The sequence below is a fragment of the Pyrgilauda ruficollis genome, unplaced genomic scaffold (genome assembly GCF_017590135.1).
Source record: "Pyrgilauda ruficollis isolate IOZ18807 unplaced genomic scaffold, ASM1759013v1 scaffold55, whole genome shotgun sequence".
NCBI classification, from domain to species: Eukaryota; Metazoa; Chordata; class Aves; order Passeriformes; family Passeridae; genus Pyrgilauda; species Pyrgilauda ruficollis.
In genome coordinates, this window is record NW_024527155.1 from 5,370,649 (window position 1) to 5,397,684 (window position 27,036).

The 27,036-nt window shown below is 37.1% G+C and overlaps 1 protein-coding gene across 5 annotated transcripts in view; it reads right to left on the reverse strand.

Moving 5' to 3' along the window:
* Positions 1-27,036, reverse strand: part of KCNQ1 (potassium voltage-gated channel subfamily Q member 1) — a 335,815-nt gene that overhangs the window by 230,045 nt on the left and 78,734 nt on the right. For 3 of the 5 annotated variants that reach the window (XR_005956269.1, XR_005956268.1, XM_041481066.1), the window contains exons 3-13: positions 26,694-26,820; positions 25,038-25,116; positions 24,014-24,110; positions 23,341-23,481; positions 16,339-16,449; positions 13,796-13,891; positions 11,462-11,584; positions 10,295-10,436; positions 8,973-8,999; positions 6,505-6,570; positions 3,516-3,636 (exon numbers count right to left, since the gene is read on the reverse strand). Coding sequence is in view for 3 of the 5 variants with exons in the window: in XM_041481066.1 (XP_041337000.1) it covers positions 3,516-3,636; positions 6,505-6,570; positions 8,973-8,999; positions 10,295-10,436; positions 11,462-11,584; positions 13,796-13,891; positions 16,339-16,449; positions 23,341-23,481; positions 24,014-24,110; positions 25,038-25,116; positions 26,694-26,820 (1,130 nt within the window). In the remaining 2 variants the exon portion in view is untranslated. The remainder of the gene's footprint in view (positions 1-3,515; positions 3,637-6,504; positions 6,571-8,972; positions 9,000-10,294; positions 10,437-11,461; positions 11,585-13,795; positions 13,892-16,338; positions 16,450-23,340; positions 23,482-24,013; positions 24,111-25,037; positions 25,117-26,693; positions 26,821-27,036) is intronic. The other 2 variants (XM_041481067.1, XM_041481068.1) reach the window with 2 other exon arrangements.

The following is a 27,036-nucleotide window of genomic DNA, read 5'->3' on the forward strand; positions in this document are numbered from 1 at the left end:
AGTATACCTCTGCAGGAAACAAATAATTCTATATGTAAGTAGACAAGCCCAGTGCTTAACTAATTAAATGCATTTTCATCACCCTAGTTATGAGGTACATGAAACATCTGGGGAAGAGTCATTAAAACATCAAGAATTATTGTTATTTTGATACAGACAATAACAGGATCACAAATATGCCATGTTAGCTAATGCTTACACCCAGAAATACATGCAGACAGCTGGATCCACACTATTGGTAACTGAGGCTCAGCTACAAGTAGCATCAATTTCCCACTGCTTTAAAATGCAAATAAAACAGAAGAGCCAACACAGTGAAAACAGAGCAGGAGACAATCTGGGAACACACTGGGAGAAATAAACCAGTGAGAAGTCCAGGGGAGAGGGGTGGTATTGCTGCAGTCCTATTTTCTATTTCGCTTTTACAACACAACAGACCACAGCAAGCATTAAACTGAAGGGCCAAGTTCTATCACAGCATACTGTGTACTGCATTTATTTAAACTGTTATGGTTCATTTTATAGGTTGTCCTCTTTGAACATCAGGCCTCAATGTCCTATAATTATTATTTTTGTTTCCTCAAAGGGGTGCTGATAGTGGTTAACTGATAGAGTAATCTTTCTTAATGAAAGATTTCTCACTAGCAATTCCACAGAAGTAGGGCTACATTAAATACAACAGTTATTTCAAAACAGGTTTAAAATAGAGTTAGACATATGTCCTGCCAAAAAAATCCCCCACACCTGCATTTTTATTATTGGACACAGAACCAATTCTATTAAACTCAGTGAGAAAATGCATCTACATTTACCAAAAGAGAACGATTTTTGCATAAACAAGCAGGGCTCTGAAATTCAGTTTAAAGGGAAGCCTTATCACAAAGGTTGAAAGTTGGCATTTACTTTCCAGGACTAGTAAAGCAAAATAACTCAGCCTCATTGGGTTTTAAACCACAAGGATGGCAAGTGTTTGCTTTTCAGTACTACAGCAGGTGCCCCCCACTCTTCTGATGTATCTGTGCTACTTGTCAAAGGAAATATTTATCATACTGTTGACTAAAAGTCACTTTCTAGTTGCATGTCACAAATTAACTATGCAGAATTTACTCATGTATTCATGGCTTTCAAAAATTAATGTTTATTCTGGAGTCACCTTTCTGTGATTAACGGATAAGTTAATGCACATGTTGCAAGAAATATGTAATTGGCCAGGAAATAGTTCCATGAATCCTAAATCCATGCATCCTCAGGTCAAGCGTTTAACATCATGCTTGCAATTCTGAAAATGTGTTTCTGTTTCTCTGATAGAGTATGTACCTCTTTTAAGATCTCAAACTAGACATATTCACACTTAATTTGACCTGTCTATACTATAGCTGGTGCTAAACTTTGTTGAGTACTCGGGTTTGCATTGAAAAACACAGGATTTTCACTAACTTTTTGACTAACTCTCATATCTGGTGCTGATCTGATACTGTTTAGGGCCTTTTAATTAACTGCACACAAAGTAAATGCACTTCCAAGCAAAAGGAAAAGTAGTTCTCAGGATTTACATTTGGCCACACATATTTCAAAGAGACACATTTAAATAAATATTTCATCCAGCTTTACATTTCATGCAATTCATTCAGTTTTGAATCTAAACCAAAAGTCTTAAAAGAATCAATGAATCCTATCTTCTTCCACCCTAGCAGAAACTCAATTCAAATGTGTGGGGGACACATTTTGTACCGTCCCATCATTCGTGCCTTAGAGCAATCCAGGGAAATTTCAACAAAGGCTACAACCAAAAATTAAGGGAGTAAAAGAAAACTATGTAAGTTACTGAAAGTCAAAAATGTTCATTTGGTGAAGTTCTTCATCTGAAACACATTATCTATAGTCCAAGGTCTCCCACAAGTAGTTAACAGAAAAAAAATTTCAGTTACTACACAAACTGGACTTAAATATGATAGAGTGCCTTGTGAAATGTAAGAAACAGCTAAATAATTCCCAGACTCAGAAAGCATAATGGAAACTCCTAGCACACAATTTATTAAAAAAAAAAAGAAAAAAAAAGGAAAAAAAAAAAGAAAAAAAAAAAAAAAAAAAAAAAAAAGAAAAAAAAGAAAAAAAAAAAGAAAAAAAGAAAAAAAAGAAAAAAAAAAAAAAAAAAAAAAAAAAGAAAAAAAAGAAAAAAAAGAAAAAAAAGAAAAAAAAGAAAAAAAAGAAAAAAAAGAAAAAAAAGAAAAAAAAGAAAAAAAAGAAAAAAAAGAAAAAAAAGAAAAAAAAGAAAAAAAAGAAAAAAAAGAAAAAAAGTCTACAATGTTGAGGCAAAATAAACTTTTAAAAAACAACACAGAGAAAACATCTAGATCTGGTTTTGTCGCTCCATTGTTCTTGTCTAAGGCTTGAGGAAATTTATTACTTCCTCCTCCTGCTTGTACTACCAAGAAATCTTCCAGAATACAAGTCTCCTAAATCCCCTGCCTACAGACAGATGCACACTTGAGTGAATCAGATGAAAATGCAAATACCTTTGCTTGGGGACAGGGAAGACTCCACCCAAACATTTTCTTTTTCTTTAATAAACGCCCTTCCAAAATGGCTCTAAAAAGTATTCTTGTGCTTTTCTGCTAATTATAGTGTATAGGAAGGAGGCCTGGAAGTTGGCAGCAGGCATTTCTGCATGTTTTGTACCTCAGAAATACAAGTATGCCAAGAATTTTCATCTGTGGTTTCACTGCAGAAATCCTCAGATTTCTAGAGGGGAAAAATTGTTTCATGCCTCTGCTGGAGGATATACTGCCACACATCTACTATGGCAGACAATTAACATTTTTCAGGATTTTGAATTATACAATGTCAGAAGATTTAGTTTTAAAAGCATTTAAAGAAAAATCTGCTGCAACTCTCTTTGTTTTTTAGAATAATCTGAGAATCTGAAATACCATTTTAGCACAAAAGACAAGTGGAAAATCATCTTCCAGAAGAGAAAATACCAACCTCTCCACACACACACACCTCACCCACAGGCCTATTTCAGATCTTTTAATTTTCATATACAACATAGCAATAATAATGATCACACAGAGCTTTTCTTCCAATGTAGAACATAATTTAACCATTAGAGAAAGTGCTGCTGAAATGGAGAGACTTGTATTTCATATAAGTAGCATTTAAAATTTTCACTTTACAGCTATTCCACTGGAAAATGGTGGAGGGAGTAACATAACCTTCACCAGGCAAGTACTCCCACGCATTGTCTCCGCGTAAAAATCTTGAGGCTATCAGCCTCCAGCTGCCCAGAGACATTAGCTAAAAACTAAATCCTTGTGTCACAGCCAAGTGAACTTGTCTTTAGGTCAGCATGAAGATTTACTGGCACTCAGAACAGGATACACCAACGTCAAGGTGAAAAGGGTTTGACGCAAACATCTGAGATATTTGAGCCCTATCAGCTCCTCCCACCTGAAGTGAGAAGTGCCTTCTTTTGTCTAAGTCAACCAATGCACAGTTCAACAGGCTGGACTTACTGTGAGATGTGAGTTATTGGGGTCAGCAGGGTCTCACCCTCCAGGTCAAGCTCATCAGCAAAGCTGCTGGTCCTGATGAAGGGTCCTGTGCTCACATCTAGAAACGCCGGGCTCTTTTTTACTGTGGAAAAAATGTGCAGAGAACACTTCAAGCAATAGCATTTGTCTGCAGCTCACCTGGACCCCTGAAATACTGTAAATTTTAAAAGAATACTGAAAACAAAAGTTGCTACCAAAATTGCACGTACCGCAGAGTTCACAAAAAGCAAAATTTTAACTCTTCCTCTGCCCAAAGTATTTGAACTTCTGGTGAAGATTAAAACTAATATTTTATTCCTTTTTTATTTTTATTCATACTCCTGATACACTAGAATGTTCAGTATCTGTATGATGGAGGGCTTTGTGCATTATTAAGAGACAATTTGCTGATTCCCTCTCACACTAAGGCATGAGGCAACTCAACTTTGGGTTCAGAATCAGGACAGGTGGCAAGATCTCCAGCTCATCCCAGCCAAGGTTCTTATTGGGAAGGTTAATTTACAAAACTTCAGATATTGAAAGTTTTACTGGCAGAGTTGCTTGCAGATCAGCATTTTCACAGATCCAAGAAATCAGGGAGGATGTTACAGCTTTCATTTTTAAACTCAGGCTCTGAAATTCTGTCAGATAGTAAGAACACCAAGTGCTTTTTCCAACATGGCCCTAACATTTGTCAGAGAAGCCAGAACATTTGCATATAAATAAAACTACTGGTGTGGTTTACATGACTGTAAATAACTTTACAGAAACTAAAACTTGGTAACATTCCATATAAATCATAGGTAATTGTGACAAGTCCACAGAAACCTTTGTCAGTCTAACTGGCTGGAATACTCAACAAAATAATTGTAATGTAGTAATTGATGAAACCACTACTGTATTCAATAAAATATTTTATAACATAGCAGTAAATAATGCCCTGTCAAAAAGCCCCACAAAATCTAAAGGAATACAACAGAAATAGATAACTTATATGTAGCTGATATTTCCTGAGAATAGAAACTGGAATATCAGAAAACAAGTATTTTCTTTTAATGCGACCATTTTACTCAGGTAATTGGGTATTTTCATATGGCAGAAATGGATCTGAATTTTAAAAAAACAGAAGAGAAAGTATTATTTCATCTTTAAGCACATGGCTGTCCAAACTACAAATGGAAAGTCTCTATACTCCAGAAGTTGGTAGTAGGAAAGGATGACCTCTGAAATCACAGTTTAAAATAAATAAATAAATATGAAAACTGCTAGGAGATACATTTATTACAAGGAAGAGCCACTTGTAGCACTTAAAAATTAAAATTTTGTAGCAAGTTTTAGGAAGCATTAACTTCTACTTTTGCTTTTAGTATCATACTAATATTATAGTATCATACTAATATTATAGTATCATGCTATTTAATCACTTTGCTGTAGCCATCACTCAAAAACATGGCTGTGAAACCAGCAAAATAATTCCAGATAGAGATGTGCAGTGAAATGTCTTTCAAACAGAGTTCTTCAGGCTTTCAACAAATTAGTTTTCACTGTTTTCATTTCTACAAGACATAAATGAAATTTTCCCAGTTTCTAGCAAATAGGGACTCACTAATGTTTTTGTTTTCCTGATGGAAAGTGATAAAACCTGCTGAACCTAAAGCCATGTAAAGGGTTTGCTGAGCACTCACAAGACTGCTCATGAGAGACACAGCACACTCCACACACAAGGGGATCTGCAGGAACAGCAATTCCTGGGTCAGTCACAGCTACTGCTGTTCAGTTTCGTGGGAAGGGAAAGAAGGACAGGCACAATGAAAAAAGAACCAGAAGTATGGGGATTTTTGAAAGAATTCTGAATGAGTTAGAGATGGGATGTCTGAGTTTTTAGATAATGTGGTTTATTTCTCTTATTTTTTGCATAGGTAGGAAGGGTGAGTTTGGCTCACATCTTTACTGTATGGTTCAGAAGCTTATAAGATTCCTAGTTATAAGACTTTTAAAGGATTTATTGACTAATAAAACACTGCTAATAAGGATATTTATGTTTTTGACCTAATCCTTAAGTATTTGGTCTTAAGGATTAAGTCTTATGTAACGTTAAGTCTTATGGACTTACATTACAGTGTAAGTTTTTTTAGTTAATCATGTTATGATACATAAACCTACAGCACTGCATTCTAAACTCTGTGTTTACTTTTGTAACTATTTTTATTTTTTCTGTATTCTAAACTCCAAAACTCTAAACCTTCTTCTTCTTAACATGTTTCTGCTTTTAACTATTAATTCACATTCTCGCTTCTAGTACCTAAGTCTGGAAGCCTTTTCCAATATCTCAAATCAAATCCTGCATTTAAGCCTAATCTTTGACTTACAGGCCCGAAGTTCTGAAAATTCCCTGCATTTCTAATTCCAACACAGAAGTCAAGACTGGGCCTCAGCCTATTTGAAAGAATTCTTGTGTGAGCACATAGCGAGCAGGAGCTGATCAGAAGGAGGCAAACATAGTATCTCCTTCTCTCTCCTCTCAAAGTTTCTGAGATCATAACTAAGAACAGAGCATGGCCTAACTGAGAGCTCCTCTGCCTCAAAATGCTTTGAAACAGGGCTCATGAAGAACACCTGGGAGCTAATTTTTTTACATCTATCAGACTTTGCACAAGTCTTTCTTAGAAAGCATTGTTAAAAAAATACTTTTAAAAGACAGTTTCTAAATATGATGGCTAAAGAGAAAAGAAAAAAACCCGAAGCTTTAGACACTAGTTTTCAATGGATAATAATGGGTGAACTTAAACATTTGCAATTTACAACCTGAACAACCTCCAGACTCAAAATTCTACTGAAACATCTCTTTTTAGAAACCAGCTCTATAATTTTTTGTGCCACAGCAGACAGCTCCAGACAGAGCATTGCAAAGATTTAGTAATTAACAAAGGTGATGAAACATGATGGAACAATGAAATATTATGAGCATTACCTGGAGAGGAAGGAGCGCTGGAAGACTGCTGGTCTGTGGAAAAGGATGGCCAGGAGCGCTGACAATCTGAGTCAGAGTGAAGATGCACATGAAACAGAGACAGGCGAAGAGAAAAGAAAAAAAAAAACAAACAAACAAACAAAAAAACAAAACCAAAAGAAAAAAAATAGACGCTCCAGACAGACAGCTGAGGAGATGCAGACATACCTAAATTTAGTATGTTCCACCTGACACAAAATTAAAAATACTGTAGCAAACAGTGTATGAAACTGTACAAGAGTGCATTACACACTGGCAGAATGTTCAGTTGCCACTGTGGAGGCATCATGGCTTTTCCAAGCCCATTTTTCACGGCAGTGTCAACTGCTGCAAGATATTCCTCCCTACAGGCCAGTCTCTGTTTGCCCCTTTCCTCCAGACTTCAGTTTTTCTCAAGTCTTTCCCTTTCCTAAGTGTCCAGGCTCCCACAGGTCAGTCCCCTCTCACTCTGGTTCACACTGTTCACAGAACAGCTCTCTCTTGGCCAAATTTCAATGCTGCCACATGGATGGGGCAGCTTGGACATCCACACTTGAAGCTTCCAAACACATCCCATACAAAGTTTTTGAAGCTGCCCACTTCAACCATGTAAACAAAGTGCCTGCCTCAAGCTAAATTTCTTGGGGGAATGTTTCAGGCAAGCAAGAGGAGCCAGTGATGAGAAAGAGTCTCAGCAAAACATGATCTTTACATCATGTTTAGTTCTTTTGAATAGCATTACGCTATTAATAACTATTTCATTAAGAACTGCCTGTGAATTCACACACTTGGACACACTGATACTTCTCAGGAATGGTGCCTTACTTTTGTGCAATGAGAAAAACTCTTAAAATAAATGCATTGGCAAAAAAAAAAAAAAAATCAGGAAAAAACCCCTCATTTTGCATGTGTCCTCTCAGTGCTACACACATGTCCTGGTTCCAGCCAGGAAAGGGTTAATTTTTGCAGTAGCCAGGATGGGCCATGGATCCTTTGGTTTTTGCTGTCCTGATGATGCCAGGAGAGCAAAAGGAGGGAGAAAAGCTGGAAATCTCTGGTTGCACAAAGATATTGGCAAGGAAGCCAGATAGGGATCCAGGAGTGGGAAGACTGAAATATAAGTGGGCAGCCCGAAAATTTACTGAATGTGAGAAAGCAGCATATGGATATGTTACTAGAGCCCTTCTGAAGACAAAATTAAAGCTGAATGAGGATCCTTTATCCTTGTACTTTCTAGTTTCTTGCTTCTAAACTTTTCACTTGGCAGCTCCAGTTTTCTGTGTGGGTAATCTCTTTCACAGTGAGTAAAATAACACTCACTCCTCTCTGAGCTGCTGTGAGAACAGTGTTAGACAGCCTCTCGGGCCCACTGAGCTCTGGTTGCCTGGCTGGGACACAGAAACTGAACCTATGATGGCTGGTGAAGCTCCTCTGGTATTTCCCCAAGATGAAAGAATTTCTTGTTCACATCAAACAGGTGATTTGTTTGGTGGCTCTCACTGCCCTCCTGATCTTGTTCTACCACGTCTATCCCCAACAGAGAGGCAGATCATGGAATGGTGGAAACTGGGAAAATCAAAGATTGATTGGGGGAGTCAAGGAGATTCAGTTTGGTTTTGCTGTTTTAACACCTTAATTGTACCTGTGCACCGTGTGGGTTCAGGGGTGAAACTGACCTTTGCCATTTCAGTCAATTCAATGCAAGCCTGAGCATCCTTACGCTCAGTCACTGTAAGGAAGCCTCTGCTGTCTGCAGTGGATTCAGAGCAGAAAACTTACAGGTGGCTCATAGCACTCTCACTAAATCACAGAGGTCTTTTGTGCAGATCTAGCTCTAATCCTACTGTCTTTGGGGAGTATTCAATTGTTAAGAAAGTGCCTAAGCAAGCACATTAGAAACATCACAAGACTACATGGCTGCTTAAGTGATCACAGAACCCAGACAAACAGTAAAATAAATTATTTAATTTATGGGTCCCCATCTGTTCACAAGTATCTGCAGCATATTTTTACAGGAACAGATGCATGTGCTTCAGAATGCACAACACTGGGGGGTCAAATCTGAAAGTTTTCTCCCATCCTAATTCAGTTATTTAGAAATTAATTCGCATCATATGCTTAGATAACTACTGGATGAATTATATTTTATTTATCAGAAAATTATATTTTTCTATTGGTTGCATACACATGAGCAATTTTTCTCAAGTAAAAAAAAACTATTAGAGGTCATCTAAATTATACAAATGAGTGCTCACTTTTCTCTTTGTAATGAGACTGGGTGCAGTTGTGATTACAAGTGTGAGAATGCGTATTTTCTGTCTGTCTAGATCTCCTTGGCTGCAAAAGATTTCTTAGAAATTCTATTACACTAGACACACGTGAAAAGCACTGCAAACATTACACTGTCATAAGCTGGCATGCCATAAATAGAATTATTTTCCTCAACTTACCAAGCAATTTTAACATTCCTGTTTGTCCTGTATACTTGTAACAGTTTATAGAGGAGAACACAGATAAAAAAGAAAAAAGATAAGTGTCAGAAGAAATTAGAGAAAATCCTTTCACTGAAAGCTATAGAGCTGACATTTGAAATAGCAGTAGTAGGCTGCCATCAAATTGTATTGTCCTTAATCAGTTCAGAAATTTAGTGGTAAAAGGTGGGACTTAACAACTCTAAGCATGGCTCTGTAATTTGATTGTTTTGAAGAAAGGTGTCTGTACTCAAATTTTGAGACACTCAGTACTTATCCACCTTTTAGCAGCTATGTCATTTCTACCACCAGATGCAATTTGCAACCATTCCTTAGCAGAGGCCAAGAGTGGAAAAGCATGGATGATGCAGAACAACACAAGCACACCAAAAAAGTACAAGGAAGGCAAGACTTTCTGCTTGAACTAAAATATGCCCAGTGCCAGCCCACACTGCTACCTTATTTTAAAGCCAATTACATTTATTCATGTCAGTCAAATTTTTGAGGAGGAAAAACATAAGTACTTAAGGTATCTATAATCAATAAAACACACCTTAAAAATTAAACCATGCTCTTGTTGCCAGAATTTGAGCAATACATTAGAAACTTCTAATAAAAGTACATTTGTAAAAATGCCTCATTGTAAATTCAGAGTTATTTTGGAAGTTCAGTACAGCAAAAGCAAATATAAATAAGCTATTAATCATAAGGTGATTATCAATGTCCTGTCCTCTTTTTCCTCATACTGTGCCATTTTGCACAGTGACATTTAATACAGATGGATCCACATTTATCTTAAGTACTTCTGCTTTCAAAACTTGATTCACAGCCTACTTCATGGAGCAGATGGCATGAGCACATGATGATTTCATGTAGCAGACTATGTTTGGTGCAGCCAAGGCACACCAATCCTTTCTGGTTCAGGTACAAGCACAATAGTAACACATCCTGGGTAAATTTCACATGGAAAAGCTGACAGCTAATCCCTGGAATTTCAATCAATTGCAGAATTGGGGAATGTATGCACCAGCCTAAGAGTCTGCCTGCTGGAAGAGCCTAACTAACTCTTGTAGCAGGCAGAAATGAGAAATTATTTCGTTTGTCTGCAGTGGAGCATGCTCATTAAAGCAATGGTTAAATCTCACCCAAACAAGCCAGCAACCAAAGGCAAAAAAGCAAAGTATTCTCACTTTAGAGTGACAAAGAGCTTGTTCTTGCCTTCTTTACTACAGATACTAAAAAGAACCTGTATGCAAATTTAATCACAGAACTCATCTCAGTTTTATAATGGAGCTTCTTACCAGAATTTTCAAATGGTTCAAAACTGAAATCAGTTTTCCTGTCCTCAGCCACGTGGTCATAAGTGATGTGTGGTATAGCCAACATCCTGTCTGGAGAAGAAGGCCCATTGTCCTTGTCTAACTTAAATTTCTTCTTTTTAACCTAAAAAAAACCCACATAAATTAAATTACTCAAAGCAAGTCACACGGAGTTGTCTCTTCAGTGATGCCTTCAATAATAACACAGTCCCCAATGAGCTATAACCAATTAAAAGAATGCCTGAATTACATTTTCATGGTCCTACACTGTGTTTCTCATTATGTTGCCCCCTCATCCTGCCAAAACTGGCTAATCACTAGATTTCTGCACATTGTCATTTCCAAATCCCTTGCCTGCAGTTAAAAAAGAAAATCTGCTAGTTATGCAGCTGCTTATATAAATCAAACTGTTCTAGAATATCTTTATCATTTTATGGATGCAATAAATCACACCTTCAGCACAAAGCCAATGGATATATTGCTACTGAACTCAGATGAACCTTGGAGATACAAGAGAAGATTTTTGCATGAGATACTCTCCTTCTAGCTTGAGACTACTGTGCAATACTCTTGCAATACAGAGGATGGTGTACTACATAATCTAAAGAGTCTGACAAAGGGGTTTTGTTGCTGTTTTTAAAACAAAATATTCTGAACTTATGGAATCTGTTGCTATGACAATATTACTGTATACAGGCACAAGAAGTCTTTACCATGAAAGCTTAGAAAAATCACAAAATCAATAGTTGAGAGAAACAGAAGCTTTGCTGGGTTTTGTTTGTTTGTTTTAATCAATTAAAAGTTACTACTCTGGAAATATGATTAAAGTGATTTTTTTTTTTATTTTTTACCTTTCCTTATAGTTTTCCAAACAACAATGGTAAGTAACTGGCTGATGTGCCTGAGTTAAGTCATTATTACTCTTTTCCAAATCCATTAAAAAAATCAAGCTTAGGGAAATTCAGCAAATCAGCTTCTAATTTATAATGTTTGTATACTCAAACTGTCAAAACTGAAAAGTAAATCAAAATTCGAAACCAAGTAATAATCTGTAAAACAAGCAGAACAAATAATCTCTAGAGAGTAGAAAAACTCGATCTGATTTAAAATTTTCAGATTACTATAATATGAAACATTAGTTATTGATACCATCACCGATTTCTTTGGTTTTGGACTGGGTGAGAGCAAATGATAATTCCTGGCAGGTTTTCGAATGTATATTTTCCATGTAGAAGAGTCTGGGTTTTCTGCAGCATAGCATCTCCATGCAGTCTGGAACAAATGTTTTAAGCAACAGAATAATTAATCAATGAGATCAGTGGCTCACTGTACAACAGAGTAACTTCCAAGTAGCATGTCAATCATTCTTTATTTAATGATATTCTTGAATTTGCCCTCTGGAAACAAACCCAGCATGGTTTAGAACTCTTATTTAGTAAATAGAAACCACATAGTTAGAACTGGGAAACCATACAGAAAGATAGTCTTTTCAAGTGCAACTTTTACTCTGAGTAGCAACAAACAAATAATGAGAGAGCTCTGGACTGGACTCAAAAAAGGGTCCAAATCTTAAGTTCTGCCCTGATTTCCTACCTGACTTTAGGCATTTTGCCAATTGCATCCTATGTTACAGACCCTACTCAGAAAAAGACAAAAATTGTTCTATCATGCCTCACAAAAATATGACCAGGAAAAAAAATAAAAAAAGGAATTGTGATGTGGTCAGTAGGGCTATACTTATATGAAGAAATGCAACTGTGGCCACAACAGAATAGTACCAGTGGTTAACCAAGAGCCAAAACCTAAACCCAGACCTCCCTCTTGCCAACCACCAATGATTAAAGCCCCATGTTTTAAGGCAAGAGGGAGGAAAAGCAGGGCTAGGAAACAAGACCAACAAGAAAACACTACTGCATTCTCTCTTAACTGTGTAAATACCAGAATTAATCAATAATGAGTTTCCGTATTAAAAAGGCAGATCCTCACTTACATGAAGAAAGGACACACTTATACACAAACAATCTAAAGCAGGGAAGGAGAAAACCCTAGATGAACGGAACAAAGCAAGGCAGAATGAGAGAGCTAAACAAACAGCAGCTGGAAAGTAAAGGACTTCTATCACCATACAAATCCCTCCATCAACAGAAGAGTGGAAGAAACAAACGACCCCTAGAAGAAGCCAAGAGGAATACAAGGAAAGAAAATTACTCATCTGGGCTGTTCTCTTGTCTTGTACCTATTTTGTAAATATCTTGGTTTAAGAACAATCTTTTTAGAGTCATTTGTAGAGCACTTACTGAATTGGGCATTCAGAAGACTGAGACTGTTAATAAATCATAATTACAGCTATTAAGAACTGGTACTCCAGTACTCATTGTCTATCCTCACCTCCTCCTTAACATTTCTGATAGAGTCAAGCACAACATTCTGGACAAGCAGTCCCAGGCTTCCCAATAATTAGGTGTTCATTTCCCAAAGGAATCAGTGGGAACATTAAAAAAAATCCATTCCTTACCCAACCATACCATACGAGTCTCAAGATTTTTAGCTAATCTCTGGCTATAACCAGGGCCTTTTTCACATTAACTCTGGGACTGTTTAGTTTCAAGCATAAACTTTACATTTAGCTACTGTTTCCATAAAGGTCCTGACATAAAAACCCACATTCACTCATGAAGCTAGAGAAATAAGTCATATGAGAATGAAAAAATGATATGGTGTACATCGAGTTTCCTTTTAAATTTGATCTCTGTGCTTCTAAAGCTATGTTCAGGTACTGAGTAGAGGGAGGAAAAGCTGGAAAAAACTATAATGAAACCATGTCAATACTCCTCCAGGGTGCAATGTTGGCTCCACTGAAGTAAAGGATAAAATCTCTTACCATACTTATACTGAACTGCAATTGCATTTATAACAGGGGGATCAGTATTTTCCTGTCAGTTATTCTACATGAAAAGACTGATTTTAAAGAATCACAGTGGTTTCCAGCCCCTTATTCTAGAGCTGAAAAGTCCAAACATTTTCCTATTTAAGATTCTGACATATTTCTCCTAAATTTGAAATTTTTAAGAATTTAGTTGTACCAACTGAAGCATATTTGACATTTGTCTTTACAAGCAACAATGTTTTTTTTAAAACCACAATTCCACATGAAACCTTCTCTTTGTTTTTTCATTACTATAAGCATAACGTTTCACAACACTTTCCCCAGGTAAATTGTTTAATAACTACAGGATAACTTTCAGTTTTGATTTTAACCAGCTGAATTAAATAGTTTACACTGATTTGGGAGTGCATTTTTCTGCTCATTAGTTTACATTAAATATTGGATTTCCAAAGCTTGCATCTTTAACTTCTGTACAGTTTTTAATGGGAATCAGGGAGGGAAAAATGGCCAACAGCTTGGGGGAAAGAAACACCACAACAAAAAACCTACTATAAATGGAAAGAAATGACAGTATGCCATATGCAAGAACTCAGTACCTGTATGAGTGAGGCAGCAGCTGGAATCTGACGGTTGAAATGCTTCTGTCTTTGTTTCTGTTGTACCTTTAGGGCAAAGCCTGAACCAAGAATTCCCTGTGGAAAGAAAATAAAATTTTCTTTCTTTTTTTTTTTATTTTTTGTAACAGTGGAGGGAAAGAGCCACACATAAAAATGCCAAATTATGTTGTGTTAATAAACTTCTATCCAGCATCATAAAACCCAACTAATTATTTAGAGGAAATGACTTAATACAGTGAAATTTTTAGTCTTAGTTATTACTTGCTGAGGCCAACTGTGAATGCTATCATGCCCTGATGCAAAGCCTGCTGGACTCAGACCCAAAAAAGGAAACAGAAATGACATTTCATACCCTCTAAAAGTCTTGTGTAGGGGAATAGGGGAAAAAAAAGTCAACCTGATGGGCTTAACTACATTTTTATGAGAAATAAAGCTTTGGCAGGGCATGATGTAAGCCACTAGACCTTTTAACTGTGGTATGGTAATTTCTATGTCCATATATCCATGGTGGGAGTGAGGAAAAAGAACAAAGAAGAGAAAAAGACATATTTCAAAATGGCCAACTGAGTTGAACACAAAGCCATCTAATTCACTCTCAGGAACAAAGACTAATGGCACTGAATGGTATGAAACCTGAACTCGACTCCAAATGTAGTACAGATATGAAGTCCAAATTTAAGTAAAGAGCAAAGCCATTTATATGGTCATTTGCACAGGTATAGGCATATTTAACAGAAGTTTTAGGAACAGGTAAAAATGAAATCCTTTATAAATCAGCTTACATGATTACACCTACTCAAGGAAAGCACAATTCTTTTTCTACACACAGAAGGCATCAGAGCAGCCAGGGATCTTGGCTCAACCTCTAAGAACGCTATTAATCATTAAATATTTTGAAAGGAACATGAAATGCCCTTCCTATTATGTTCATTTAGTAAAGATCAAAGAGATGATGATGCTCAAACACCACATATTTGGGAAATGAGGGATCATTGCCAGATCCAGAACCCACACCAGCTGCATTTAGCCACTACAATCACTTTTGACTGTGATCTCAGCCAGATCCTCTTACTTAAAACACCAACAAGAAGCCTGCAATAGAGCTTCAAACCCCGAATTCCCCCTTGGGCCAACCCACAGGAACAACTTCACTCAGTGAGGAAAATCCCACTAATAAAGGGGTGATTGGTGTTGCTCTACTTCAACAGAGATGAGGGAAATCTGACAGGTAAACATAAAACATGGCTGTGAAGGCATGGCTGCTACACAATCATTTATAAAACATTTTTGAGGCATTTTAGACCAATTTTAAAAGACTAACCAACCAAAACAAAACCAAAATAAAATACCCCACCACCAACTCTCTTCAGTCAAAAGAGTAGGTTTTGGCATTTTCCATACCGATCATTTCACTTACCTGATTTCTTTTCTAAAATAAAAGTGGAAGAGATTAGAATGTGGAGGGGGGGAAGCATATGCTTCAAAGGCAAACTGAGGCTGGAGAACCAAAAAACTTAATTCTTCTCTGTAAAAGATTATTACCTTTACTATTATTAGGCAACTAATTTTAAAAGGTCACTGGAGTTTTGGTAGCTACTATTTCATGCTGTGAAGAACTTTTGTGGTACTGGCATAAAAGTATTACCTATTCTGTACCATCCCTACCACTTCTTCATTAGAACTACACAAACATCTGCTAACACGACTGCTTGTGTCCCTGAACTGAAAAAATAAACGTGTAAACAGAATGCTTCAGGTGGCACAAACATTTTAACAGCACAATTCAGGAGTATTGTTAAATTTGTGGAAAACGTACCCTTAGCTACCTGGCACTGAATATTTGGTTTTTCACTCCAAGTTTTGCTGATTTTGAAATTACCCTTGGTACTCAAGGGCCTTGTTTCTTGTTTGAGAGCACTCAGGAGCCTGTTTTCAGTACAAACGAAGTGCCAAAACAGCTTTAAAAGGTCAGTTCTAGGTCACTTTGGAAAACAGGACTTTTGCCATGAACAGATATTAATTTTGTGAAGAACATCGGTGTCTCTGGCTGCTGATTGCTGCCCTTCTGCTAGTGACATATTTTTGGAAGCTTTTGTAGATGTAGGATGCACATGAGAATTCTCCAGGTCACCTTGGACCTAATCAGTTGAGCAAACTATGAGTGAATGCCTTTAAAAAACCAAAACATCACTAAGTCATCACTAAGAAGTAATTAGAAATAATTTCCTTTACACTTCTGAGATAGGCTGGGAAAATTACATGGAATTAAACATCTCTTCCTCAAAATACAAATCCTTCTCAAATCTAGTGTTGCATACAAAAACCACTGCATTTTTATCTAGCTACTTTTAGAAGCTCTTTTGTTTCTACTGGCTACATAAATTTCAGCTACAATATAGAAGCTTAATACAAAACTTACACAAAACCAGGTTAAATGAAAGCTTAAAGAATCAATAACATAAGTTCCCTCTGATAACTAATGAATCAACATCAAATTGCTGCAAAAGTACACGATAACCTACCGCAGGCAGTGCAAAAAATGAGATGGCAAACACTGAAAAACAAGATGCAATTGTCTTTCCTATCCAGGTCTGTGGCACTTTATCTCCATAGCCAATAGTTGTAACAGTCACCTGCAAAGAGAAATAAAGAGGGCATTACAGCAAGTATTAACAAGGCACTTTGGGCTTGTTGCTCTCCCTTTTTTATTTATTTCAAAGGAGCATTAGCTGCATTCCTAACTCTCCCACTGCCAGCCCGTGTGACACTAATGAAGGTTAACTCTTCCTTCCAGGTTTGCTTCCCCACCTAATACTGAATGGAAAAACATACAGGAAACTGAATTACAACAAAATACAGGTTTTAAATCTTGCAAAGTAAAACCATCAATTTAAGTCTTCGTGGCTGAGGCAACTGGACAGCACACAAAGTTACTGGGATAGGGGTTGCCTGTCCATGTCACACACTTTCCTTAGGGAAAGGCTGCCAGCAGTTTGAGCTGGTGATGTGGTTGATGGGCAGGAGATGTTTGCTGAGAACGCTGCAGGACTGCTGCACGGAAAGAGCACACACACTCTGCAACCAGGCACTGCGACTGCGGTCAGGCATGAAGTGCTCTACAGATAACATTGGTATAAATAGCAAGAGAGGCTGAACATTTTCCATGTAGTAAAGACCCTGAAAACAGTCTAATGAATCACCAATTCATATAAAACACTGAGAGCAGGAACAGATAAATTAAAGCATGCATGCAGGAAACATCTGTTGAGTTTGCCTTTCGGAACACTGAAGTAAAGATTACCACCACAGTGATGCAGCATAACAAGGCTTAATAAGTCATTATTTGCATGAGCTCAAGGAAAGAACGTATTTGTTTGAAGCAGAAGGATACCTTTGGCATCTGAGAGCAATTTAAATTCACCTATGTCACCAGCTATTTCTGAATTTGTAAATTAGAGATATTTTTATCTGTGACTTCGAGGAAGGCTAACCAAATCAGAGCATGGGAAACCACATGGAGCCCTCAAGCAGCTGAGGCACAGCCCAATTGTTGGCTGGTCAGACCTTCTTTTGACCTGTGGGCTCAGGGGGGAGCACAGATGTTGGTCCCACAGTCACACACACGCAGGCCATCCTCACCTTGTCCTGAACTTGCCCACCCTCCAAGCAAAGCCACTGTGTGCCAGCCAAACACAGGACAGAAGGGGCAGCTTGAGCTGGTGATGCTCTTCGCAAGTTTCTTGCCGGTCGCTGACACTCAAAACATCCACGTATTAATTTTTAATCCAAGTTTTTAAAACATGGCCTTTTTCCAAAAATGTTTCATACCCCACAGAAGCACTGTAAGGGTTAGTTAACTACCCAAGCACCTCTGCCTGTACTCCTGAAATTGCTATTAAAATTCTACCTTAATTCAGGACTTGATAAGGGATGGAAGTGTGATGTTATCTCCTTACCTACACAGGAGAGTGGCTTGAAAAAAAGAAGTCCTAAAAGCTAATTACAATTTCACTTTCAAAAATATGGAATAAAAAAAGGAAATATAATGATGGGGAAAGTTATGGCCTCCAAAGCCTTTTTACAGAGAAGACTGAGAGAAAACAATGGTTTATGCTTCTGTTTTTTAGAAAAATTATAAATCCTTGTAAGAGAAAAATGTTATCAACCATTTTGTATTACAGTTTTAAAACCATGCTGAAATACACACATTAACTAAAAATGGGAAAAGAAATAGGTGCTCCTGAGCTGATCAAAGTATAACTGAAGAAGAATTCATATACATCTAGGTATTTGTCTCCCCTTTCCCACCACATCCCTGCCCCTTCCTTCTGAATTGGTTTATATGAATCATCAGTAACACAAAAAAAGTATTTCCTGTGATGGTTGTCTAGGAGGATTTAAAAAAAAAAAAAATTTTGGAAATTGGGATGCAAATCAAAGTTTGAAGTTAACTTTTTCCTCTGCCATCATAACTCTAAACCATCTACAAATGCATTGTATTCTGAAATTGCATTTTCTTTTTTCCCCAAAATATATGCTGTTGAAATCTTACATGCCAAGTTTCTGCCCTAAGTCATTTTTTACAGCTGGATTAAAACTCCCTAAAGAGCACAATACTAATTTTACAGATGTAAAAGAGGATATTATAGTGGAAATACTGACTCAACTTCTACTCTAGCATAGTAAACATGTTGGCATAATGAAATTAAATTCATACAAGAGCTCACACATTGAATTTCATTGAAAAGCCTGTAAAACAATTGCTTTAATTAGGAACAAAATCATATTCATCCACTGACTATTTTAGAACTTTGATCTGATGAACATCACCACAGATTTAGGCATTAAGATTAATGTTGTTCCTATTACATATTAATCAAAAGTCTGAAGGGGGGAATATGAAGCAAAAACCCACCCAGAAAGAAGAAATAGTAATTTTCATCAGCACTGAGTAGGGAAAGAATTTTATTTTAAGCTATACCAGGCTAAAGTGAGCACAGGAAATGAATCAGTTAAGTAAGGATATTCTGTCTATGAAATCCTTGCTGTGTACCTGGGAAAATCTGGATAGTAAACAGCTCTAAAATGCAAGAATCTGTAGATGTAACAAATATCTACATCTGTGCTTTGCAAGTAACAATTTTAAAAGGTTTCTTCACATCTACCCCATAAGAGTTCATTGCATGAGAACAAAATGTAGCTGGAACCAGCATGGAGTCAAAGCTCAGAGATGAGAAGGTAGCTGCAAAAGGAAGGGATGAATTCCAAAAAGCATTTAAAAATATCTTCATATTTCATCATCTTCATCTCCCTGCTCCAACAATTCCTAAACTAAACAACTCACCCACAAAAAATCCAAACACATAATCCCCAAAATCAGATTTTTTTTTTGAAAAGGATGTCAGAAGTGTATAGTTGGTACACTTGACTTGTAAACCACACAGAAACTAAAAATGACATGTTCCCTTCTGGCAAACATTGAAGTCAGTGCACAGTTCTCCACAGCCTTTTTAATGGAGAAGAGGGGGGAAATAACTTCTGAATAATACAAGATCCATGAGATCACTTTTCATGAAGCTATTTTTTAAATTTTACGTCCAAATATTTTATAAATTAAGTCAAATTACTTTTAATTTAGTAGAAGTTTTATGCATGTGCAGTTTTGAGTGGAATTTCCTTTAACCTTTCAGCAAATTTTTCCTGAACTTTGATTTTTCAATTTACATTTAGCAAATACTCATGGGCTATACTAAACAGGACATTGTTTTGTGTATGCTTAGGAGTAAGCAAATTTGTAAATGCTTTGTTGAATTTGGTCCTTAGTGAAAAAGCCTATCTTCTATTCTGTAATAATGAAAGGAACAAGAAATCCTCAAGCAAAGCTGTAATTTGCAGAAAACTGCTTGCTTTAATTCAAAGCAAAAGGCACAGAGAAATATCCATGTGTGGGTATATTCAATAATTGCTTTTGGAAATAGTGTTCATGATCAAAGAGACTGTTAGCACAGTTTTTCTGAGGCATGTTTGTTCCAAAGTGAAGGCTGGAAATTGTGTGTTTATTCAGTGGATATCAAAAGCAGAGCTCCTCTCAGTTGCTCTGAGATGGGACTGAAACGCTGAAGGAGAGAGGGAGGGGGAGAAAAAAACAACAACAAAACAAAAACCCACAAACAAACACTAAGACCCACAAAACCCCCAGAGACATTGAGCAGGTAATGCTTTCTGAAGGAATCTCTGACAGATTAAATGAGAACATTTATCCTATTTTTTTAAGTGTCTGTTTTTTAAATTTTATTTTTAATGTTTTCCTGGCCTATTGTTCTTGAATCTATAGAAGGTCTTTAAAACTGTCGGTCTGGACATGACAGACAATATATGCAAACTAATTTTGAATACTGGCACTGGAGAACTGAAAGATGCACCACATTACATTTATTTTACTTGCTAACACTAATCCTGGTTTTGAAGGACGTACAGATATCCTGTCAGTGGCAGAATTTATACAGCTTGCACTGCATTCAAAAGCAGCAATAAAACAGACAACTCTTTATGCCATAAGGTACCCTCAGGTTTCTTCAAGAAGCCCATAACTGACATGGCAAACTGCTACAGTCCAGAGTTCTCAAGGAAATTCAAATAAGGCCCAGGAGGCCAATTTACATATGAAAATGGAAAAGCAATATAGACTTATAAATAACAACAATGACAATGAAGAACATTTAATTACAAGTTATGCACCCTAGGGGTGTGCCTATAGGCAGCAAAGCACAGCAATATGAAAGTACCCAACTCCAGATGCAGCCCAGTTGTGGTAGCACAGACCTTTTATACGGTTTACTTCAGCAATATTACATATTCTGGTACTGCTGCCCAAAGGACTTGTTTAGCAGTGCACACACAGACTGAGATAACAAAAAAGCACAGTGCTGGAGAGTGAGATAAGGGGTGTGAAAACACTGTCAAGGACTTTTTGAAGCATTCTCTACTATGTCAGGTAAGTGCACTTTCAGAGGAGAGAGATCACTTATTTATGAGGGTGGATGAGACAGGAGCTGTGAATTACCCTCTTTAGCAGTGTTAGGTTTTCACTGACCAGAATTTGTGGTGTTTAAGCAATTTAAAAAATTCTGGCTAACCTAACTAAAACTTTCAAGATCTAACACTTGAGGAGGTTTTTTTATCAGTTTGAGACCTTTATTAGGAAAAATCCTTGTGACTTCCCAGCTATTCATAGAATCATAGAATGGTTGGAAGAAACCTTAAAGACCACCGAATTCCAACCCCCTGCCATGGGCAGGGACACCTTCCACTAGACCAGGTTGCTCAGAGTCCCATCCAACCTGGCATTGAACACTTCCAGGGATGGGACATCCACTGTTTCTGTGGGCTAACTTCCGTCCTAACTTTATGGTTTTTTTCCCTAGCAGAAATAATGAAAAATATTACACAATCAAGAAGTCAGAAATTGATGGACCTGAATCCATCTCAGTTTTGTTCTGCTAAATCTTCTTAGCAGTTAGTGGAAATGTGTTAGAGCAGAACAAGGAGACCTAATTCTACTTTTAATATTAAAGAAATTACATTGTGTTCATTGAATGCAGTCTCACACTTCATGTGGCATGCTACAACACAATAGAAGGAACAGAGGAAAAAATATTATCATAATTAAATGTATTGATTAAATAAGTTTATTGTAATTAGGAAGACAAAATAACTGGCACGCCTATTAACTGAACAATAACTCCCTGAAAGGAGAATATTTCAATATCCTGACAGATCGTGTTGCTTCTATGGGAGGTTTGACTGTATTTTCAGTAAGCCAATCTGGTCTGTCACATACTCAGTTTTTAATGGCAACGCCAATGACAGCATGTGCTTTTAAATGCAGCTACATCTGCCACTGTTAATTACTGAGTCATCTGACCAATTTAGTGGAAAATAAAAATGCCATAATGACATGAAAGCATTGAGAAAAGCTACTTGACGGAAAGCCATTTTCTTGTGCTACACAGTAAGTCTTCTGGTCCTAAGAAAGCCTGTATTTAACCATGGCAGACAGCAAGAAGAAAGAATTCTACAGCAGATCATAGCAGCAAAACAATACAACAAAACAAAACCTGTTGTATTCAAAAAGGGCTACATATGCATTTCAGCACCAACAGACCTGCAGTGGATTTGCTCACCAATGGCTCTTTCCTTCCTGAAACAGCAAGTGATGGTTTGAAAAGAGAAGACTATATAAGCACACACATGCAGAGGTTTATTAAAAATATTTCTTAATATATGTTCTTAAATATGTATATATATTTTATTATTAAAATGGAGGTGTTAATCCTTTCACTCCTATACAGAAGACTTACTAGTTAGCATTATTTTTAACCAAAAGAGAAACAATGCCTTTTGATCTAAAGCAGCAAAGAAAAACCTCTAGAAGATCAGCACATTTTGAAAGTGCAAGTATGTTATCAGTGATGTCTATGCATTTCACAGATCTGCAGCACTTACTGATGACAGTTTGTTTGATTACGCTAATAGAATTAATGCAGATTTAAAAAGTCATTGCTTGAATGCTAATGACAAGGAAAAATAGCTTCTAAAAAGTACCTTTCTTTGGACTGCAACAGGAAACAGAAATGAGAACAATTACAGATGGGAAATCCCAGAACAAAACTGCCAACCTAGTATTTGTGTATCATGTGAGAACGAAAGAGTGAATAGTTACTAACAGAAGCAACAAAACTAAAATGTTTATGAAAATATAATCCCAGAACAGAGCTGCCACACCAGTAAGTGCATATAATAAACACAGAGACACTGTCACTAGTAATACCAGTAAAGGCAAACTTTACTACCAGAACTAAAGATACATCTACACCAAAGTTGTGGCAGCACCTTAGAAAAAGCTGAGAAATCTCTAAACAAGATGGTTACAATATAGCACAGACAAATGCTGTGTAAAGACACTGACTCCCAAAGCAGTAAAACCATCTCTTCTAAGATGCTTGTGCCTGGATTTACTGTCTGAGATGCTTCTTGCTCGAGCATTAGTCCATTCTGAATAAATTGGGAATTACAGTCACACGCCAAACTGCAAAACGAGGTAACTGTTTTAAGGGAAAAAGCCCAACCCAAGAAAAAGATGGACAATGAAAAACTTAACACCACCACCTTCTCAAGAACCTAGCCCTGATTTAGCAAGACTCTTACCATCTTAGACAGATGAACACTACCATGACAAAGGTAGCAAGAAATAATCACTGTACCAGTAGGGAAGATACAATAAAGAAATAAAACGTGTTGCTACATTTTTTTAATGTAATGTGATCACTTTAGATCATGTAACACTGTAAACACCACACAATATGACTGATCTTCTGTAGTATTTTTGTAGTGTCTCGGAATTACAAAAGCAGAAAGCCTATCGAAGCAGCAAGAAGCTGTTTCAGAGTGCTTTTCTTAGTCCATGCTTGCTTGAATTTTACTCCTCATTGGACAGTATTAACATGTGAAATTGCTATACTTACTACTCCCCACCACAGGGCATCTGCATAGCTGCCAAACTCTGTTTCTCCAGAATCATTTACAGCATCTTTCTCGGCCAGGTACACAAAATAAGAGGAAAAAATCAGGCCCAGAAATCCAATGTAGAGTGTAGTTATCAGTTCCTGCAAAGAGAATCAAAATAATGGCATTATGATCTCATTGAGACACTTAAATTTCCTAACACTAAAAGGTCATAAAGGATAACTGGAAAAGAAAAATGCAATTTCAGCAATTAAAAATATTGACACTGAGTGTTGGCTATGCAAATTAACAAAAATCCACTGAGATCCACAGACAACACAGAGTCAAAACAACCTCGTCACACAGGACTCGTTAACATTCTGGCCACCAAAAAGTAGTTGGGTAACTTTTTCAAACAGTGCCAGATTCAAAACAACTCTGGAATTCAGATACATATTTTAGGAAATATTAGGACTGTTTTTCAGAAGCCTCATTTTCTGTTGTTGAGTCCAACTACAAGTCAAAATTTGCCAAAGTGGCAGTGAACATAAGACAGAACAAACACACTTGGTTAAAATAAATTACTACCTGCCTCCACACTAAATTTAAGTGATAGCAGGGCTGAATGCATGCTGTTCTTAATATAAAAGCTTTGGCATCAGCTGTGCCATTCCTCAGACTGCCCAAACTCACCTGTCTGTGTATGAATACCACTGATCCCAGCAGCCTCCAGGTACCGCCCTGACGGTCAACGTGCAGCATCCGTAAAATCTGCAGGAAACGGATGCCCCTGGAACACAATTTTCATATTAATGAAGAGACCAAACACACAAGAGAAGAAACAGAGGTGGAAAAAGGAACTCTGGCTTCCAAAGGACCATTTTAAGAGACACAGAGTATTTTATGTTAGATTTAGCAGCCTGTGTCTTTCCACCCCACTCAGCGATCTTGTTGGTTATGAAGACAGTCTGGGGAGACTGTCCAAGGGAAGAACTGGTCTTTGTACACATGGCTAGTAAGGACAACTCAAGAATTCAGGAATTTTGGTCACAAACTGTAAATGCTCTGGAAATCATTCATCAACTCATATTTGATGTGCTTACCAGGATGGAAAACAAAACACGGAACGAGCTAACTGAAGATCTGATTTCCTTATCTTTGAGGAATTTCATAGGCAATTTGAACCAGACAGTCCAATAATATTTTAAAGTATTCTTTTTATGGGAATCACTGCAATCCTGGAGCAGGGCTGCAGCTAGTGTGAATAGGAAAGCACACAGCCACCCATTCATCCAAGAAAACCAAGGGGTGTGACCTTCCTGAGCACAAGGTGGATTCGGTCCATCAGGAATTCACAACTGCAGACATTTCATAAAGAGGCATCTTGAAGATGTCAGAGATATGAAGCATCAAAGAGTTGCTATACAACTGAACTAAGAAACTAAACCAGGATTTGGGTAGAACCCAGAACCCACCTAGCTGGGGGAAGCAGAATGAGCTTCTCTATCCCCACTAACCATAAAAGTGTTATGACAAAATTTTATCTCCCCTACACTTTATACGATCACCAACACATGATCAGTCATCTGCTCTATTATGTGACACTAGGCAGTGACTCATTTTCTCCTGCAAGAATTGAAACAGGAGGTCAATTTTAAAAAAGAAGAAACGCCACCTTGCTCAGATAGCACTGCTTTCTTTTATTGCATATAATTACCTGATAGCAGAGGTTGCAAAGACTTGACCATTAGAGCCCACACAAAGAACTATCATGGAAGCAACAACTACAATTAAATCTGGAAAATAAAAGTCAATTGAAGAAAATTAATAAGCAGCATCTTGCAATACTTCTGCAAGACTACTAGAACCAAAGACCATATTACTTTAACTAGCTGAACAGTCATTCCTACTTAACATTTTTGTTTATATATCAAGAGATCTCAATTGTGGCAAGTAAAAAAAAAAAATTCCACCATGTGATATCATGGAAAGGTTGTGCTGAGATGGGTCCAGGCTGGCCATAGTCTAGATGAATGAAGAGTTACTGTCAAGCAGCCTGGAATCCTAATCAGCTTTAACCCAGGAGGAATTTCAGCAGTTTCCATCTATTCTCTCTTCTCCAATTCTTATTTTCTCTTCTGTGCTTACACAGGATTTTAATTGACAGAGACTTTGAGGTTTATTTCATATATAAGAAAATTGCCTTGCTATCATTTCATCTGTCCAGGTCTAAAAGGGAGAGAAAATTGGAATTAGGGTATGAGTCTAATTTAGTTTAAGTCAGTCAGTACTGTACTCTAAATCTATGTGCCTCAGGCCTAGTAAATTTTGGAAAGGAACTCTGTATTTTGGAGAATTAAATAGTTCTTGATACATATCTGGGACAGCGGAACTGCATTTTGCTTTCCAATCTGAACTAATTTGGATGATGTTTCACAATGCTTAGTGCTCTAGCACTCAAGAGAAATGGATCGTGGCCAGAGGGCAAAGATGCAAAGTCTTTTTATAGCTGCAGTCACACCTGAGATGCAGTTGCTATTTACATATATATATATATATACACACACACATACATGAATGGATGCACAGAAGAGCTAAATCAATTTGTCTGATTTATTTAGTCCATGTATATTTCAAGTATTTAAGTACAGGTAAAGGGTCTTGACACAGTTCTTTCAATGCTGGCTAAAACAGATTGATTTTGGATTATGTTTCTTTTGGTGAAACTGTTAAATTTATGACAAGCATTCTAAAAAAAACAGTGATCAGTGAAATATATGGAATATTTGGATGCAATTTCCAAGAACCCTTAAGTCATTTTAGGAGGCCAGTTGAATCCCAAGGGAATTGAGGTGTCCAGCTTCAAATCCATCACTGAAAACCGTACTTTAATTTAACTGATACACAAAGCAATTACAGTGCATCTATTGCACTCTACCATGTGACACACAGCTCAATTAGAGGGCAAAATAAGCTCATAATAAACAAGTCATATGGCTGCTAAGGGGAGAAAAGAAAACTGCTCAGTATCTTTGAAAAAAATATATTTGTAGCTCTTGTACAGTGTCTGGGATCCTCAGGTCACAGGAGACAGGACTACAGCCAAGACTTATTCCTGGCAAAGCTTAAGATCACTTCTGAAAAGAAAACACTCTGCTCTTCTGGAAAAACAAACCAAGCTACATTTGTTCTCAAATGACAGTGCCATGAGTTCCTGAAAGGAAATTCAGATCTACATTCAGACTAATGACAAGAGCTCTCACTCTAACTTGGCTTCAACTGCTGCAGAAATTAGACTTCTGAAAACCTTTAGGGCAAGTTTTACTCATTGTTTATATCAACTTTGCAACTTCTGCAAGCATTGCATACTCACCGATGATTGAAATAGGCTTCCTAGCAAAACGAAGCCTTCCCCATATTCCAACGTATTTACTGCGGCATCCTGCTGACCATAGCCGAACCACATATTCTGTTCCAAAGAATACCACTAATACAATTTCCTAAAAGAAATATACGGGGAACTAGGTTAATTTTCTACTCCATATATGTCTTTCATCTCTTTTCAGAATGTACTAGAAAGCAATAAATAAAATGCAAAATTAGGAAGGTGACAGATATATCAACTATACCAAAAATGATCTGACGTAAAATAGAAAAACCTATAAGAGTAGAGAAAGAAAATATTAGTAGCAAAATTAAATACTTTGATTGCATGC